We start from the raw sequence: 20,613 nt of genomic DNA on the forward strand, positions 1-20,613 counted from the left end.
CTCTTGTGGCTGGCTCTGAAGAACCCAGCAGTCTCTCTTATTGAATACAGGGCTTACTATCAGGAAATCACACACAGTTAGTACTCATTAGAACAGTGGCTTTCAAACTTTCAGATCCAAAATCCATAACCGGGAATAGATTTTACAATATCATGACCTACACACAGATGCACGTAGGAGACAGAAGTATAAAACATCCTCACTACAGTGATACACCCTGATATTTTCTGTTCTCCTCAGTCTTCACTTTTCAAACTGCTGGTCATACGTAACCTACTAAATAGATTCTATATTCAGGCTGCAACCTGCACTTTGAAAACCCTGAGGTCTCTGCAGCTCTGCTCCGCTGCTGTTCCTGGAGGCTGTTGACCAGATGCTTCCCCGTGAAGTGGGATGGGTTGACATGATTTCTGCGGAATTCTCTCTGGGACAATAGCAAGGATCCAGTGTATTGGCAGTTTTGCTCTTTGTCAGTAGTAGACCCCAGAGAAAATGTTATCCAAACTTCATGTGCAAAAAAATAAATTCTTAGGTAAAGTTTAAAAAAAAAAAAAAAACCTCCAAAAAAATCTCGATCAATAGTGTTTTCTGCACTAAGTACTTAGCTGACTCCCTTTCCTTTTGCTCCATGACAACCCTGAAATCATCTTGTTAACATAACAGATGCCCCGAATTCCACTTTAGATAATTGCACTATTTATATACTACCTAGCACAATGTGTTCATAAATGAATTTAATTAATAGCTTAGTTCAATGTGAAAGACATAATTCTGGAAATCACTTTTCTTTATTGACCAGACATTCAAAAAAGAGGAGAAAAGCCTAACCATTTCCTTGTGTTGATGATAGATCAATGATGTCAGACCACCAAATCTGGTTTTGAGAGTGCAGGAAAGATAAGCAAAAGCTGGAGGCCTTTTTTTTTTTTTAAAGTTTGTAACCTTAGGAATTCATAAATCGACACTAGCAGTCAATCGTTGGAAATTCCAGCACTAATACAATCTAGCGTTGTGACCTTGGGCAAGTTACAAAGTTCTCACGTAGGGACAGTAACGCTACCTACCTCAAGATTATTGTGGGGATTGAATAAGTTCATATATTGAAAACCAACGTCTGGCACACAGTAAGAGTGTGTATGAGTGTTAGTGTTAACATGGAGGCGGGAAGAACATTTTAAATAGCATTTTGTCATGAATTGGATTTAAAAACACTGTTCAAAGTGGGCAGAAATATTTGGCAGAAAGGATGGTCTTCTCTGAAAATCCTTTAAAAAAAAAACTTTAAACAACCTTGATCGAATTAAGGAGCTTAAACAGAATTAGAATAATATTGGGAAGAAGCAAAATGTAACTGAGATCAAGAGATTCATGGGCGTTAACACGCAGCTTGGAGAAGTGTGTTTAGGGAAACACCAGTTCTGAGCTTATAATGAAATTTACTTGTGATACACACATGAAACACTTTTCATAGCACCTGGCCCATCGTACATGCTCAATAAATGTTTTTTTTCATATCAGATATGAACTTTAAAAAAAAATCTCAAACTAGCTTCCATACAACACCCACTGCTAATAAATGTTATCTATTATCTTTACTATTGTTATTTCCTTATTGGCAAAATGAAAGCCATTTATATTCTATGTTTCAGTTTGGTTAGACAGTAAATGCTGTCACGTTATTTGACTCAGAAATGGACTACCAGACTGTAGGCGTTTTGTTTGCCTTTTGTAGTGGGTTGAGACAAAGACTGACTTCTACAAGCTACTCCATCCAAAGACCTTCAGTTTCCATGGACAAAGAAAAGTAAAGTGAAGAAACCCCTCCCCCCAAAAAAAAGTCTTTCCTAGAGGAATTGACCAATGAAGTAACATCTTTGAAAGAGTTGTTCTTCAAGGATGAGCCTTCAGGAAGTACCTCGCACTTAACAGGAGCTGGAGCGTGGAGTTGGGTGGAAGTCCCATCACCAGCCTCATCATCAGACATCATACTTAAAGGAGAAGTCTTTCGTGTGTATTCAAGCTCCCTGAAGGTTTCTTTCCTATTTCCTGCTTCTCCTTCCTCTTGCCCAAACGCTATACACATGCAGATCTTATGTATCATGTTTCCACTCTTGAAACTTACCACAATAAACTCATCCAATAAAAACAAAAACAAACAAACAAAAAACCCTGGGGCACCTGGGTGGCTCAGTCGGTTGAGCACCCGACTTCAGCTCAGGTCATGATCTTGCTGTCCGTGGGTTCAAGCCCCGCGTCGGGCTCTGTGCTGACAGCTCGGAGCCTGGAGCCTGTTTCGGATTCTGTGTCTCCCTCTCTCTACCCCTCCCCCACTCATGCTCTGTCTGTCTCTCCCTCTGTCAAAAATAAATAAACATTAAAAAAACTAAAAAAAAAAAAAAAAACCAACCCTGAAATTCAGGGTACTATTGTCCTATGTTTTATTTTAAGTTTATTTACTTACCTTTCAGTAAGCTCTACACCCAACGTGGAGCTCAAAACCTTGAGATTGAGAGTTCCATGCTCTTCCCACTGAGCCAGCCAGGCGCCCCGGTTTTATGTTCTAATCAGGACGTTCTAAATACAGGATGCAAGTACTGAGTCCATTAGTTCAGCTGTACTGAGGAGGTTTGAAAGCGTGAAGTTCAATGTAAGGAAACATTTTACTTTGTACCTCGTTCTCTCTGAGTGAGAATACACATTCACATACTTTGCTTTGTCCTGATACAGAAGCCGCTCCCTGTTTAAGTCACTGATTATTCCTTTGACTGGAAACTGAAGAAAAGAGCACTTGACTGTTAGAATATCTTAATAAGTATATTCATTTTACATGAACATTATTACTCTACTTCCTTAGACTGGGATGGTAGCTTCCTACTATAAAACCTCATTTTGCTATGGAAAATTATTATGGGTACCGTGTGAAATGACTTTCTTTTGGTTGCTTTTATTCCTTTCTTGGAAGCACAGAGAGACAGGGCTTTCAAGATTTAATTCTGTCCTAGAAAAATCGCTTTTTTCAGAACATTTACTTTTGTGATAATACTTCCTAATGAACTGAGATTTTCTTTAATTTTCCACTACAAATTATGTAACTGTCTCATTAAAAATAAATAAATACTGTATCACAGGTTATTTTGCTTTAATTTGGTTTTGGCCTTTTTTATGGTTACAGATTTAAGTATTGAGACTGTTACAGTGATTTTACAAGGATTTATATGTTATGTATGTGTATGTATTTAATCATGGTAGGGATATATTATTCTTGTTAAAAAATACCCTCACTGTTACTAAATAAACATTTTTTTTAAAACCCATTTGAGTGGGGGGAAAAGATGAATGATACTGAAATCTGGCTGAGAACTTTTGTTTGAAAATTAAAGCCTATCAGGGCACCTGGGTGGCTCAGTCGGTTAAGCATCCGACTTCGGCTCAGGTCATGATCTCACGGTTCGTGAGTTCGAGCCCCGCGTCAGGCTCTGTGCTGTCAGCTCAGAGCCTGGAGCCTGTTTCAGATTCTGTGTCTCCCTCTCTCTCTGCCCTTCCCCTGTTCATGCTCTGTCTCTGTCTCAAAAATAAACATTAAAAACAATTAAGACATACATTTCTTTTTTTTAAAATTTTTTTTATGTTTATTTATTTTTGAGAGAGAGGGAGAGACAGAGTATGAGCAGGGGAGGGGCAGAGAGAGAGGGAGACACAGAATCTGAAGCAGGCTCCAGGCTCTGAGGTGTCAGCACAGAGCCCAACGCGGGGCTCGAACCCACAAACCACAAGGTCATGACCTGAGCCGAAGTCAGATGCTTAAACCAACTGAGCCACCCAGGCGCCCCTCCAAGACATGCATTTCTAATTGTTTCCAAAAGGAGACAAATTCTAGTGTTGATTCATTTTTTCCCCAAGGTCTCGTTTAAATGTTAAAACCTTTATAATGTAAAGTGTTTAGTCTCATATTTTTGAACAGGAAAAGGACTTAGTTGTTTTGCTCTATAAGTAATCTTATGAATGTAGAAAAATTGGCCATTAAAATAGGGATTTTTGTTTCTCAAAATATTCACTGTCTGATCCCCACATTCTAATTTTACTACTCTTGACATGGCTCTGTGCCAGTAATGTCAGATCATCAACATTTTTAATTTTCTCTTTTATGCAGTAAAAGCCCTTGTTTAGTCTATGGGATGATATGATACTAAATATATACTCAAAATGCTTTATTCTGAGGTACATGGCTCCCATCGCATTTGTTATTTAGGTTGGATTCTATGCTTCTTTTAAAATTTATGCACATTATTTTAATTCACTTGACTGCAAAGGGATAGAAGTCTAAATACAAGGTCTAAGCCACTTAGAATTAATTTGAGATGTACTTCTGGTTGTTCCGGGTAATTCATTTATATTTTCCTGCGTTTAATAATGATACTAATCCATAAAATAACTTTAAAATCTGTCATGCATCATTGAATTCAGTTGTGCTTCATTGTAGGTGTTAAAATTAACCTTTATACTGAAGAACTTGGTTGTTTTTATGGACTGTATATATAGATTTAATGTTGCCTCAAGGTTGTCTTTAATTTAGATACTTTGAGGAAGATTATGTTAAGAAGAGTTGTTGCAAGGTGTTATGACATTGGTAATATACACATAGATATTAAATTGAGAAGCAGGATCTCTTAAGACATTAGAAACTCCTTTAAGAACTGTAATGGAACTCTTCATTATAGGAGTTCCAAGTCATTAAAGTGGTGGCATTACAACGTAGTTTAATAGGAATGTAAACACATTATCGTTACCCAAAATGTTTGATTATTGAGAAACCATAAAGCCATTATATTGTTGAATTGTAGCTACATTGTATCATCGGATTGAACTTAACTTGTTCACACACCATAATACAGATTGCTTCCCTCTCAGAAAGGTAGAAAAAGGAACCCTGACATTAATACTGTATTTTGAGCAAGTGCCTGTGTGTATGTTGTGTGTATGTGTGTACACACTCTCGCGCGCGCGCACACACACACACACACACACATACACATGGTAATTTTGTGGAAATTACCTCAACGAATATAGCTTCTATTTAATTTTTATCTTAACTTTTCTCAAATTCATCTGGTCTTTTCCACAATGCTCTCTTTCTTAGGGTCCCATCAGGGAACAAGATCACTCGCTCTCTCTTTCTCTCTCTCTCTCTGGCTCTGGCTCTCTTTCTTTTAAATGAACACAGGATCCAACCTCTCCACCCCACTTTCTCCCTCTTGCTTCAGCCATGTCGATTTTTTTTTTTTTACTGTTATTCAATTATGTTAAGCACGCTTCTGGGTCCTTATACAAAGCACCTCTTTCTATGTGAGATGGTTTTGCCTCAGCTACTTGAATGCTTTTCCTGTGATTTTAGATCGCTGTCCAGATGTCGCTCCTCTAGAGAGGACTTCTGTGACCATCATGCCATCTCTCACTCTGTCCCCTTATCTGGCTTCCCATTACTTCGTTGCACTTCTTAGCACCTGACGTTATCTGATGTGTTATTTGTGTCCAATATTAGAATGTAATTCCCACAGGTCAGGACCTTCTGTCTACTGTTATATCCCCAGCCTCCAGAGCACTGTCTGGTACATGCTCAACAAATATGGATCGAACGGCTTTTCCATCATGAAGATTTAACGAAGAAGACTGGAATCCTTCGGGCATAGACTTGCTCATTCATTGCACCTCCTGAGTCTCTCACTCGAGGCAGGTGCTGGGGTGTGGACCTTGAGCGTCCCCTATGTGATTACTTGCACTCATCTGCAACAGCTTTTTCCTTATTTTATTGGCACACGATAGCCACACAATTTGGTAGGAGTTCGAGTTCAGATTCCATACCAGCATGCAACACAACACAGGATCACAGGCCTGATTTCCCCCAGGTGTTTCCACCCTCGGTCCAGGTGACACTGGTCCAGGCGAGACTCTCTGTCTGAGCACAGTCCCTGGGTCTGTGGGCCAAAACTTCTAGATGCCCCCTTTCCAGCTCCCCCCCCCCCTTATCAAAGAGCCCAGGTCTTCTGCACCAAGAACACGGACTGGCCTCCCTCAGTCCCCGAAGCACTCCGACTTCTTGACATTGATTCCCACTCTTCTGACTTGGGACCTTTACCTCCAGCACGAGGAAATTTTTCTTCCTTGGCTTCTCAGCTTTGCTATGTGTACAAAACAAGTCTCTTGTTGCACATCATCTAGTGTTTTGTTGTCTCTGGGTGAGGAGAACTTCCCACGTCTGCTCAGAGCAGACGGTGGACATGTGGAAATCATTTATTTTAGGATTTAAAAAAAAATTAATGCTTTTTTTTTTTTAAGTTTATCTATTTTGAAAGAGAGCAGGCCCGAGCTAGCATGAGTGGGGGAGGGGCAGAGAGGAAGGGCAGAGATTCTGTGTCTGTCAGCACAGAGCCCAACACGAGGCTCAATCTCATGAACTGTGGGATCATGACCTGAGCCGAAACCAAGAGTCGAGACGCTTCACCAACTGGGCCACCCAGGTACCCCTATTTTAGCATTTTTAAGGCAATATTCCTGAAAGTTTTAATGTTTGTATATATCCAAAGGCACTTACACTAAGGCTCTCTATAGATGAATGGTAATAAAATTTTAGCTTTATATTCTAGGTCACTGGACATTCTAATGTTTTAAAGGAAACTTTCAGCATTATTTATGAGTAAATTCTGTTAAGCGGTGACCACATCAGTATCCATTGCATTCTTTTTTTTTAAGTTTCTTTTCAGTATTGCATGCTTTATTTTCTTCTAGCCCTTTAGAAGAATTTTGTTGAATGGAAAGTAATTATCAGTGTGACTTCTCAGTTACATATCTGGAAGGTATTGTATGAGCCAAGGTTTACTTCAATGCCCTTTATATGCCTGCATTGATGAGCTCTAAGTATACTCCCAGGCATGTCTACTAGGTGCTGTGGCCTGACTTTATTATATTCAGTGATAACTATTACCTTGTTTTCTAAGACATATCTGTAATTGTCTCACTTTTCAGGTTGAAATGCACAGACTTTCAATATTCACTTTTGCTGTGTTTTAGACCCATCCAGAGATAAGGCATTTCTCTTCCTTCAGAAAGTTCCCTTATCTTACTTCATGCCTTTGATTTTTAAACCTTGGTTCCTTCTCTCCCAGATGTGGAGACACCCCAGCTGAAATCTGAAGAGGCTTCTAGCAAGCTCACTGCCACCAGTTTGTGTGATTTCCTGGATGCTACAGACAGAAACTACTTTGTGAAACTGTGGGCCAAACTTTCAGCCAAAAAAAACCCAGTGGTAAGGAGGGGTGGAGGGGTGGAGGGGGCTGGGCCCCTACTGAACACTACACGGGTCGGGCCCGGAGGAGATTTGGCATTTTGAGACCAACTTTCGCCGAGGTTCTTCTCTGGTATCGGCTGAAGACAAATTTTTGGCCTCTTTCTACACTTGTGAGAATAGACGTGGGCTCTACAAAGGGCATCCAGTGTGGCTTTGGTGACTACCTTTCCCCAGCTTCCCAGGCAAAACTCAGCTCTCCTAGTTACAAGAATAGAAAAAGCGCTGCAACAGAATAAACGCAGTGAAATACGCATTTCAAGAGAAAATTCGCTTTCTTGTTGGGGTAAGTTTCTGAGTGTTGTCGTGCCAAGCCTTCAGAGCGAGCCCGCTCAGAGGCCATGGTGTAGAAGTTTGCAGCACACAAGCCCGTCATGTGATTCTACCCCAGTTCAGTTCTTGGACAACTCAGAAAAATCAGTGTGTGCGGGAGTATGGAGTGCATTGTTGGCTCTGCATGGAAATTAGGTTGTGCTCATTTTCCACCTAATAGTTTCATAGGACAATCTGGGAATCTGAAGAGGCCTAGATCATGGCCACTGCCGTCATCACCGATTCCACAGGACTTGGCTTTTGGTTGTCAGGTCCTACTTTGTTTTTCCTTAAGGCTAAAATGTTCTTCCTCTTCCTCTTTTTAGTGTTTGCTTATTTACTTTTGAGAGAGAGACAGAGAATCCCAAGCAGGCTGTATGTAGCGCAGAGCCCGACATAGGGCTCGATCTCACAAAACCGTGAGATCATGCGTGACCTGAGCCAAAATCAAGAGTCAGAGTCTCAGCTGACTGAGCCACCCAAGTGCCCCAAGGCTAGGCTGTTCTAAGCAAATAATTATATCACGTTCTAAAGTCAGAGGCGCGGACAGGTCAAGAGAATCAGACTGGTTACTTCAGACGAAAAGTCTCGGGCTGCAGTGTATACAGGCGTAGCTCTGCAGCCTACTTGGATTAAGTCATAAAATGACAGTGTTGCGGGTACAAGACACAGATATCCATTCAAGCCAGCTTCAGTAAGAGGTCGTTCCATATAAAACACATGAACGAGTGGATTCACAGTGCGTCACGAGCATGGATGAGGTATAGACCTCACAGGAGCTGACCAGCGCTAGGATTAGAAAGTGAGGCACTGGGGTTCCTCCGCCTTCCAGAGGCATCAAGTTCCTGTCATCTCTGCCCCTGTTTCTCTCTCCTGTTGTCTTCTCTCTCCTAGCCAGCCTCCTCCACTCACTCAGGCTTCCCTCGCACATAACATGAACTCATTCTCACGCACACCAGCCCTGACTCTCCATGGCCTCTTGGCTGTGTGCTCACAATTCCTGGCCACTTCTCTCTGTCTCTTGAATTTGTATTGTAGAAGGCAAGAGAACCTAACTGTCCAGTCACCTGGGGCAGGGCAAAAGGCACAGGTATGGATGAGGGCTTCTTAAAAGGCACAGAGGGTGGGTGCACTCCAAACATTTATAAATAATAGGAATTCATTGGGGCTCCTGGGTGGCTCAGTCGGTTAAGCATCCGACTTTGGCTCAGGTCGTGATCTCGCAGTTCATGAGTTGGAGCCTCGCGTCGGGCTCTGTGCTGACAGCTCGGAGCCTGGAGCCTGCTTCAGATTCTGTGTCTGCTTCTTTCTCTGCCCCTCCCCCCACTTGTGCTCTGTCTCTCTCTGTCTCTCAAAAATAAATAAGTTAAAAAAAAAAAAAAGGAATTCGTGTCATGAGACTTAAGTGCAGGAAACATCATATTTATCCAAAATAGATTAGATCTGGAATTGTTCCCATTCACCAAGATCTGTGGGAAGTCAAATATCAGTCATTAGCAGCCGGGATCACTCCCATTCTTTGGATCAAGTTCAAGGATCTTGAGGTTTACCCCATCCTGGAAAATTGGGGAAGAGGAGTTACCTCCTCTCTCTCCACGAGGAGCCTACCAGCCTCGATCCTCCCATCCTGGGAAATCCAGCTCTTTTCAGCTCAGTCTACCCCTTTCTCTCTGCCCTTGTTATCCTGTCCTTGGATAGTATGATTTTATGCTTGTCGGGGCTTAGATTTTCTTTTTTTTCTTCTCTTTTTTTTAATGTTTATTTTTGAGAGAGATAGAGCTCAAGCAGGGGAGAGGGCAGAGAGAGGGAGACACAGAATCTGAAGCAGGCTCCAGGCTCTGAACTGTCAGCACAGAGCCCGACGCGGGGCTCGGACCCACGATCTGCGAGATCATGACCTGCACCGAAGTTGGACGCCCAACCAACTGAGCCACCCAGGAGCCCCTGGGGCTTAGATTTTCAAATGTATGTTCTCCTTTGTGTCCCCAGGACATGGCGTATCCATAGTGTAAACCCTAGAACACAAATCCTTGGCCGTACTTACTCATTCATGATGGGTCCATGTCCTGGGAGCCGTCACCAACCGGCTCGCATCCCAGTTCTGCTGTCCTGCCATAACAACCTCACACACACGGAGGAGAAACTCACACCCCTCTGCCAGTTAGTGGGTATTCATGATTTATTTCAACACGACCAGTCTGAATTTTACCTGTTAGAAAACTTTCAGGCTTCATTAAAGATAGCTTTTGTCTGGTCAGGGGCACTCAGGTATTTAGGAGTGAAAAGAGAGGGTAAGAAGAACAGAGCGGGGGAACCCCCCCCCCTCCCCCAGTATGTGTTCTTAGCTATAATTCCTGGCCAACGTGTCAGTATGAAATTAATGAACAGTATGGAGAAACTGGAGAGGGAAGGATATGATAAAAAGGCAATGCGAGGGTAGAAGGGGCCACCTTGGTGGTGGTACATGGAGAAGGGGTGCAGGTGTTACCTACCACTTGTGGTCAAAAGGAGCCTCGTGAACTTTTAGCCAGGTCGTTCCTTACCTGCAGTCACCTCCCTGAGAAACCACTCAGCCCTGTAATCTAGAGCATCCGTGGTCTGGTCTGGAACATGTATGGTGTTAGAGGGTTGGCAGTGACCCATCCAGGATGGTAACATCGCTCAAACCCCTTGCAGCCTGGAGGTTCTGGTATCTTTTCTGTGGGAGCTGGTAGAGATACAATGTAACAATAGCTTCACAAAGAAGCAAATCACATCCCCCCACAGCCAACAGCTACATTCTTCAGAAACACACACAAAATACTAGCAAAATACTAAACTATGCTGTCATATATATGGGGCGAATGTGCTTAAAGTTATTTTTAGTGCCTTATTTTCTTTTAAAGCTTATGAATTCAATGCTATTTTTAAATTGTAAGCATTTATCAGATTTTAGGTTATTAACCTTTTGCACGGCTGTTAACAATGCAAAAGGAGCAACAGGACAGCAGAAGCCTCTAGAGATGTTACCATGTTATGTTAGAGAACATAAATAGCCCCTACACACATTTGTAATTTGGAAAGGGCTTTCATGTAAATGATCTCCCATACCTTTCACTGTAACCTTTTGGAGAAGATGTTGTTTTTCCTCATTTTACTTTCCCAACATAAATTTCCATGTATTTCTGAAGCCTTTTTTAGTGGATTGAAGAAAGTAATTGCAACTTCCTGTCAAAAACCTGTATCGTAAATTGTTCAAAAAAAAAAAAAAGTAGAAATTTTTGTGCTTTTTTGGTGTCTCTTAACTGTAGATATAATGTGTTCATATTCGCCTTTAGAAACTGTCAAGGGAGCCATTTGACAGTAATGGATAGGTGGAAATTTCCTTTCTGGGTCCTGTTTCTCTGAAGCTCCTTCCCTCTCATGTTGAAGATGGTGGTCTTCCTCCGTGCTCATACCCACCCAAACTCTCTGTGCACACGACGCCTTTCTGTCTCATCCCTGTATTCAAGTACTCCACCTTTTCTTGAGCACAGTTTCTAACTGCAAGGTGTGATTACAAAATTTAAGGTGGATTATCTATGTTAATGTGAAAGACAAAGCAATAATATTGCTAGAAGATAAGGTAAGAAGATATTAATGACTTTGAGGCAGGTGTAGATTCCTTAAACGTAATACTAATTACGAAGGAAGAGTTTAAACGTTTAAAATGTTGAGGGGCATTAAAATTAGAAACTTTTGTTAATTAAAAAAAAAAACAGTATTAAAGAGAAAAAAAGACAAACGACACAGAGGGAGATGATATTTGCAATAATCAAAACTGGCCAAAGGCTTTTATTTAGAATATATAAAGAACTTTTATAAACTATTAAGAAAAAATGGCTCAGGGAAGAATCTCTTCACAAAGGATAGTATCTAGATGGCCAATAATCAGGTGAAGAGATAGGCAACCTCATTATCAGGAAATGCAAATTATAGCCACAGTGAGATACCACTATGCATAAACCAGAAGTGCTGAAATTATGAGCTGACTGTTGAGATGTGCAGCAGTGGAAATTCTTGTCAGACAACTGATAGAAGGTTCACTTTGTACGCTTTAGAGAATAGGTGGGCATTTGTACCCTATGCCTCGGCAGTGGTATTCCAAAAGAAATGTGCGCCTATGGGCACCGGAAGATGTGTGCAAGAATGTTTATGGTACCCTTGTGCATAGCAGTTTCCAAACTGGAAGCTCAAGTGTCCGTTAGCAGTAGATTGGCCGAATAAAATTTTGAATATTCATAGAGTGAAATATGTGCAGTAATGAAAGTGATCCAACTTTGCTCCATGGATGTATCTTGCTAACATTGCTGTTGAGCCAACGAATCGTTGACTCTAAAGAATACATACTGTATGATTCTATTAATACATAGTTTAAAAATTGGCAATACTAGGGGCGCCTGAGTGGCTCAGTTGGTTAAGCATCCGACTTCAGCTCAGATCATGTTCTCGTGGTCCTCGAGTTTGAGCCCTGCATTGGGCTCTGTGCTAACAGCTCAGAGCCTGGAGCCTGCTTTGGATTCTGTGTCTTCCGCTCTTTCCTGCTCCTCCCCTGCTCATGCTCTTTCTGTCTCTCAAAAATAGACATTAAAAATTTTTTTTGAAAAAAAATTGGCAATAGTAAACCATAATACTTAGGGTGTTTAGGTGATAAAAGTATAACAAAAAAGCGGATACCATAAAGTCGGGAGAGTGCTTATCTAGGGAGGGGGAAGAAGGCGGTAAAGGTTGAAAAAGATGTGAGGGATGCTGGCACTTGTGGGGTTTAGGAGGGCACCTGGTGCAGTAGAATGAATGTCATTTGTTCGTTAGCTGGACAAGCCTCAGTGAGTTACTTAACCTCTCTGGGGGGTGAGTGGGATTTCCTGCAGCTTGAAAAATCAAGGGCAGTCTACAAGGGGGTAGTCCGAGGGTGATGCTGCAATCAAACCCAAAGGTCCAACTGCACAATCGGGCTGAAGGGTTTGAAGAGAGTGAGGAATGCGGTTAAGACCTGAGATTTACTTTCCTGTCCCACTGGATGTAGATCTGGGAGAAGGGGAATAATGAGCTGAGGGAAGTGTCGCCATGTGTGAAAGTAGTGTCCATAGTCTGAGTGATAGTTGTTGGAGGCTGAGTTCAGTCTGTCATTGCGAATTTAGCAAGCCTGGGAAGAGCCTTTGCTGTCCTAGCCATCCAGTCTGTTCCCATTTGCAGAAGGCTCCCTTCCCTTCCCCTTTCCTGCCCTAATGCGTTCCCTTCCCCTGCCTTCCTTCTCACTGATGCATCTTCTGTTCTTCTGACACGTCTTGAATCTGTTGAATTCCTACCAGGTATATAGGATCAGGATTTGCTTTTCAGTACATATCAGGTATTTGCTTGAACAGACCCTGTTCTAGACACTAGAATGAAGTAGAACTCATCCCTGTGCTTACCGAATGTTCCATCTGGTAGAGACCCCTCTAGTCTCTTCTCGTCAGTGTATCTCTAGCCCTTCTACTACTGCCTTCTTTCTCTGAGTAGAAAATGGGCCAACGGAGCATGGAGATAGTCTCAGTATTACCTCTGCTTAATATATTGACAGCTGTTTTTTGTTCCTCATCTCTGGGATCCCTGGGACCCAAATGGCTTGTCTTTGTTAGAAAAGAAATGTCGAAGAATAGTATTCTTTGTTCTTCAAGTTTGAAAACCATCTGCTAACATCATTTTTCTTGCTTGTGACTCTAAATAGCTTATCAATATAAAATGCTTTCAATGAATATAACCATAATTTCACAGGAGTTTAAATGGTAATAAAGTATTCAGTTTATTTCCTTATTCCTTGCTTATACAATCCTTGTTGCTTTATTTCTTCTCTCTTCTCAGCTTAAATGGTACTTACTTTTCCGAGTGACTCCCAGAGCATATTAATTTGAACTTCTCTGAAAGATTCCTGGAGAACTGTAAATAAAATTTTGATCAACCTTACTTCTTAAACACAATTTTCGTTTAAGGTTTGAGTACAAAAAAAAAAAAAAAAAGGTGCACAGCTCTTTTCTTACTGCTGCAAAAAGTACATAACAAACCCTATGCAGTGAGAGGTTTTGTTTATACAAGACTCACTTTATTACTATTGATTGCAGAAGTCAGAGTTCTTGTGTTTTGTCAGATAACACTATACCTCATTTTCCCTCGCTGACACAACCCCTTTTTCAATGGCTGGCTCCCTGGAACGCATACGTGAAGGTTATGATGGCTTGGTGAACACTTTCTGCTCTGGAACTGTGGTGACATCTTTGCCTTCCAGAAAGAAGCAGCTCGATTTTCAACCTTCACTTGGCCTTCGCTTGTATGTTTCTTCAGCCGGGTCTTCTGACTCTCTTAGGGAACACCCTCGCTCGTGGGGATTGATTCACTCAAAGCCCATTTAGCAAATGTACGCGTGGGGCAGACGAGGCCAGTCCAGTCCTACAAAGTACCTGACTGTATGAAAGCCAGTGACAAGGGGAATCTCTGGTGACAAAATATTGGGCACCAGCATCCACTAAGCACCACTTCCTTTCGAGACTGGGAGGAAGCTCAGCTCAGGGAGCTTGTCCAAGATCACACAGCTTAGCAATGTCTGTTTTGACTCCAAAAGAAGAATGCTTTCCACATCCACCGGATTTATTAGATGCAATAGTACTACAAAGAGATGCTACTCTCTCCTACCACCTGGTCACCAAGTGACACAGGTCAGATAGGATCAGCAGTCTAAGTGCTTTTTTCAAGATAATGGTTTCCTATTAATTAGTCTCTGAAGGTGACCAATTAATTTTTAAATATTATTTGTGATCATTCTGTTCTTGATTTGTGCATATTGAACGGTACCTACCCGCTGCATTTTGTAACCTTATTGAAACTCAAATTATCCTCCCTTTGGCCAGTGTGAGCCTCTTCAGGTTGGCTCCTGTGTCCTTTAACATGACCTACGTCGACTTGGGTTGCCGTCCTGCTTTCTGTTAGGACCAGATATTCTACGCTCTTTTGTTCATTACCTACTCCAACCCGTAACCCCCCTATTCTCCAAGAAGCTCTGGTTCCTTTAAGCAGAAGATGGTAATGCAAGTCGCTAAGAGCAGAGAGCTCATTGCTATTGGGGTGGTCATTGTTTCTAGCCCTTTTCTGTGGATAGATAAAATATTTCATGAGTTCAACTTAATATTTCCAATTCAGATTCAAGACGTGAGGATTTTTACTCATCTTCTCCTCTGTGACATATCTTTCTTCCACACTGAGAATCCTGATTCTGAAAGACGTGGGAGATGATAGAACTCCAATGTCACTAAACTTCTCCCTTGTTTTTTCTAGATCACGTATAGAAGAGTCTCAGGATGACAGTGCCAATGCTACTAGCCCCCAGTATAAAAACGGAAAACGGTTAAAAGTATTTTGTTTGCAAATGTTCTCCACCCCAGTTTGTTTATGGCGGGGCTACAGCGACACTCTCAGTGCACAGTCATACGCTCGCTCCCTTTTAATTCTCATTTTGTCTTAGTTCTCAAGTATGCGCATACTTGATACTTACCATTAGACCTCAGGCCAATGTCTCTACTAGTTTTGTTGTTGAAGCTTATTCTCTGCTAGATCCAGAAAGGGCTGTGGGGACAGCATTGCCTGCTGATGACCATCTGTCATACTTTAGACTTGAATTGTAGTTTTTATGACCTAACGGGTTTGTTTTGGTTTCTTTCTCAAGGGCTCTCACTGTTTGTATGTTGGATCTTCTTTGCCTGTCTTTAATATTTGTCATCTCCTCTTGAATCTTTTTACCTCTTTCTTCATTTCTTTTTGAGTTTAAAAAATTTCCTTCATTCACTTTCTGTTCCTCTGAAGGCATTATGTGTGCATGTTATTCACTCTTATATTCCTTCTGGTTTAGTTTTCATTTTTTAGGTGACTCTTTTTTTTCCCCCTCATATTTCTAGTTCTTTCTTGAATTCTGTCACCTAACTTAGAAGTTTTAAAAATTGTGGGGCTCTTGGCTGGCTCAGTCAGTTAGGTGTCCGACTCGTGATTTGGCTCAGGTCATAGTCTTGTGGTTCGTGAGATCGAGCCCCACGTCAGGCTCTGCTCTGCCCCTCTCCCTCAAAATAAACATTTTTAAAGTTTGTAATTTATTTGTTCCTTAATGTTTTGTGTCATTTCCTTAATGTCTTTTAGTTAATTTTGAAATGGTAGATTACAGACTTTATCTGTTTTGTGAGCATGCTTTCCTTGTATGTAGAAGTGTTATTCTCCATTTTTATCTTTTTTAAAATAATAGCTTTGGGATTTTACTAGAAAGTTTCTCATTAAAAAAAAATTTTTTTTGGGGCGCCTGGGTGGCGCAGTCGGTTAAGCATCCGACTTTAGCCAGGTCACGATCTCGCGGTCCGTGAGTTCGAGCCCCGCGTCGGGCTCTGGGCTGATGGCTCAGAGCCTGGAGCCTGTTTCCGATTCTGTGTCTCCCTCTCTCTCTGCCCCTCCCCCGTTCATGCTCTGTCTCTCTCTGTCCCAAAAATAAATAAACGTCGAAAAAAAAAAAATTAAAAAAAAAAAAAATTTTTTAATGTTTATTTATTTTGAGAGAGACAGAGCTAGAGCAGGGAAGGGGCAGAGAGAGAGGGAGACACAGAATCCAAGGCGGGCTCCAGGCTCTGAGCTGTCAGCACAGAGCCTGACATGGGGCTCGAATCCACCAACCACGAGATCATGACCTGAGCTGAAGTCAGACGCTTAACCAACTGAGCCACCCAGGCGTCCCAAAAGTTTCTCATTTTTATGGGAAATTACTTCTCTCAAACATTTATAAGGAAGCATGGTTCTTTCAAGTTGTGTTAAAATATACAGCAGTTTTCTTTTAGGGGTTTCCTGGCTCTGTTCCCCTCCACCACTTTGGTCTAGATGTTCTCTTTTCTTTGTCTCTGTTTCCTCTGTCCCAACTGATTTTTATTCTGCTCCCATCAGCTTTTCTTTAGTGTGGGGGTCCTGTCTTAGAAAAGAACCATAGTGGGTCAGTGTCAAGAAGTCACAGTTGAAGGGCACCTGGGTGGCTCAGTTGGTTAAGCATCTGACTTCTGCTCCAGTCGTGATCTCACGGTTTGTGAATTCGAGCACCCCCTCGGGCTCTGTGCTGACAGCTCAGAGCCCAGAGCCTGCTTCAGAGTCTGTGTCTCCGTCTCTTCTGCCCTCCCCCACTCTTGCTCTGTCTCCCTCAAAAACACACAAACATATAAAAGCATTACAAAAAAGTCACAGTTGATCCAGCTCCTACAGGACTCACTGTGGACCCTTTATCCTTACCCACTACTGGAGTGAGAACGGGCCCCCCTGTATTCCAGCTGTGGCGCCCAATGGTGCTGCTTTTCTTTCCAGTGAATACTTTTGGCCATTTTGAAGTTCTCCTGTTCTCAGCTCTTTTAGTCCCCCTGTTGCTTCCTTTGGCTTCCTCTCACGTGGACACTGGTACCTTGTGGTGTTGTGGCTATGATCACCTTTATTTAGGGGTTGTAGGGGATATCTTGCCACCTAATTTTCTTGTAAATATTTTGATTATTTTTTAGTTTGCTGTCTGCTTGCTGTAACTAGTTTTTGTGTGGGAATTCTGAAAGATACAAACTATGCTTCCACTGGTACTGTCATCTTCCTAGTCATGATATAATTTAAACCACTAATTAATATAGAAAAAAAAAAAGATGGTATAAGCAAAACCACAATAGAAAATATATGTGCTGCTATAGAGATAATTTGAGGAAAAATAATAACAAAATAACCTGAGAGTGAATAGTACAGCAAAGTTGGTCAATATATAGTAATTTTATAGTAGTATGAAACAATTTAGGTGTATTTATGGAGTTATTTAAACAGTTTTCAAGGGTGTTTTTAGAAGCACATCAACTTAACCCCTAAAAATCGATTCTTGAAGAATTCCCCCAAACACATGCAACCACTTGGTATGATGCTAGCCCCCAAGGCTAAACTAGGTGTTAGCCTGGAGGTATGGGCTCACGACCATGCCTTTGGCGTTATTCTTCCACTGGAATACTGGTTTGTTGTCATTTCCTGTGGGATTTTAACTAAATATCAAGGTAGAGAGGAGGCTGGGAGTGACATTAAAGTCGAAACAGGTTTATTTCATATTAAGTTTCTGCAAGCGAAGATTGCTGTTTAAACAAATGCTATTATAAATCCCTTTACAAATGGGTCTTTTATGTAAAACAAATAAGCACCTGCTAATCTATCTTTCCTGTAAATTAAGAATTTTGTATGTCAGATTTGCTTAAATTGAGCAAATCCTGTAAATGGATGGTTGCTAAAAAGATCACACTCTGTTAGATAGTCTGTATGTAGATACATGTACTATTTATAAAACAGCATGTGCTCTCTTTTTTCTCCATCTTTTTATTTTTATTTCATTTTTAATTTTTTAATTTTTTTAATAAAGTTTATTTTGACAGGGAGAGAAAGACAGCATGAGTAGGGGAGAGGCAGAGAGAGAGAGGGAGAGAGAGAATCCCAAGCAGTATCCACACTGTCAGCACAGAGCCCCATGCAGGGCTTGAACTCATGAACCGTGAGATCATGACCCGAGCCGAAATCAAGAGTCAGACACTTAACCAACTGAGCCGCCCAAGAGCCCCTTTTCTCCATCTTTTTACATCCCCTTTTGCCACCAAAGTATAAATCTTTTGAATGCGGAGATTGTGTCTTTTATGTTTTTGTATTCCCATCCAATGGTTAAGTATATAATGATGGTGATGTGATGGTGAAACATGGGAGAAAGACCTCTCGCTTTGTCCTATTTCAGGGTCGTACTTAGCCCATCCACTAACTACTCTGTGTGCCAAGATCTGGGAAGACTAAAGAGACAATAATAATATATATCCTTGAGAGATAATCTCATGGGAAAGATAAAAAAATATGTATAAACATTAATAAGAAATTGCTACACTATTATTTAGATATCAAATAAAGTCGATACATTAAACTGTGGTCTTCATAAAACTATTTTTTATTTATAACTTTTTTTTTCTTTTCACTGAACCAATACCAGTTGTTTATTTAGGCCTTCTTTCCCTTTTTCTTTCCACATATTTGACAATCTCTTGTAAGAAGACAATGATTATGGGTACTTTTACCATCTGACATATTTTTACCAGCAGTATAATTTTTTTCTCATCATATTTCTTGCCTAGGAAAGAGATTCTATGGAGAGACAATATGAGACAGCCCGGCAGGCCCTGATGGGAAAGATACCTCCTCATCACACCGTTTTGTTTCAAAGGTAGTGATTTATCACATTTATTTACACCTGGGCATCTTTACCTTGATTCTCTAGGATCCAAATAGACCCCATGAATCCCAGATCATCAACCTAACGGGGGGCCTCTGTACTAAAGTAGATCCGGTGAATGAGTAGTAAACTTGGTTCTATAAGTGGTATTTTCCTTTCATTTATATATTTTTTAAAAAAGATGTAATACGTTCACAGCTCCTAGAAACTGATGGTTTTTAAAAAAAAATGGTATTTCAGGTGGAATTGAATACATATATCGGCCTTCACCAAAGCTGTTCATGACTGAAGGTTAATTATATCTTGCTGAATATCTTGTTCTTGTCCATCACGATTCTCAAAACAATAGTAATTAATTATTTGTGAAGTCATTTATTTAATGCATCCTCCCCATATTAAACTGCAAATTCCATGAGGGTGGGAACTATTGTCTCTATTAATCTATGAATTCTCAGTTCTTAATATGAAAGGTTTTATGTAGTTCATTCTGCATAGTAGTCTTTGTGATGTTACGGCTATAGTAATTACTGTACTACTAATTGTTGTGTATTAAGAGGCGTATTTAGGCTTTAATATTTACTCAAAATGAATAGGTCATATGATGGCTATAAAATGTTTGCAATTTTCTCTTTAATGTTACAGGGTTTGTTTGTTTTTTTTTTTTTTTTTAAGTAATGGCAGTCTCATTTAAAAAATTTTTTTAATGTTTGTTTATTTTTGAGAGAGAGAGAAAGACAGAGCATGAGCCGGGTAGGGGAAAAGAGAGAGGGAGACACAGAATCTGAAGCAGCTCCAGGCTCTGAGCTGTCAGCACAGAGCCTGACGAGGAACTCAAACTCACAAGCCTGAGATCATGACCTGAGCCAAAGTCCGACACTTGACCTACTGAGCTACCAGGCGCCCCTTAATGTTACAGGTTTTGATATTCTGAATTCTCTTTTCTATGTCACTTTAGAAAATTTGAGAAATAAAGTGAAGTCCCTGTTTTCAGAAAGTTAGTAAGAACATTGACAAGACCTTAATTATAGCATTTAAAAAAGCTTTTTAGAATGCAGTGATTCAAGGAAGCAGAATAAAGAAGCCATTAAAAAATTTTTTTTTCAATTTCAGCTCTTTTCATTGTCTATAATTTTAAGCTGTGGAAAGTCTTCAACCAATATAAATGAAACCAAGTTTTGTCTATTTGTTACCTATCCAAAAAGTGTGATGAATTTTCTCCATCTTAGTAGGCTATCTTTGGATAATCTCATTCAAAAGATTGGCTGTGCCATATATATGGAGTTCTACTGAAGGGCCGGGGGGTGATGGCCAGGAGGTAGGCAGTGTCCTCCAGAGCATCAAAACTGGGGTCTGTGTGACCTCTGACCAGCAGCAGGACCATGCTTATGAAAACACTGGGGATAGACAACTAAGCAGTTTGAAATATGAGCTCCAAATGGGTCATACTAGGACAGAGAGATGCTTTGAATTTGCATGCATTTATGTGCAATTGGCCTACTTTGCACACAGCAACTCTATTTAGCAAGTCTGAGGGGAATAGAGATGGGATTTTTTTCGCTGAAAATGGTTAATGATTCTTTCAAGTCACTCTGGGGAAACAGGCTAGTAGAGATGAAAAAATATTTTTCACTAAAGTTCAGTTGAGATTATAACATTAGCATTTTTAGAAATA

The 20,613-nt window shown here is 40.8% G+C and overlaps 1 protein-coding gene across 1 annotated transcript in view; it reads left to right on the top strand.

Moving 5' to 3' along the window:
• Positions 1–20,613, top strand: part of LRGUK (leucine rich repeats and guanylate kinase domain containing) — a 107,876-nt gene that overhangs the window by 74,743 nt on the left and 12,520 nt on the right. The window contains exons 16-17 of the mRNA XM_030308470.1: positions 7,161–7,300; positions 18,844–18,932. Of these exons, the coding sequence (XP_030164330.1) occupies positions 7,161–7,300; positions 18,844–18,932 (229 nt within the window). The remainder of the gene's footprint in view (positions 1–7,160; positions 7,301–18,843; positions 18,933–20,613) is intronic.

The sequence above is a fragment of the Lynx canadensis genome, chromosome A2 (assembly GCF_007474595.2).
Source record: "Lynx canadensis isolate LIC74 chromosome A2, mLynCan4.pri.v2, whole genome shotgun sequence".
NCBI classification, from domain to species: Eukaryota; Metazoa; Chordata; class Mammalia; order Carnivora; family Felidae; genus Lynx; species Lynx canadensis.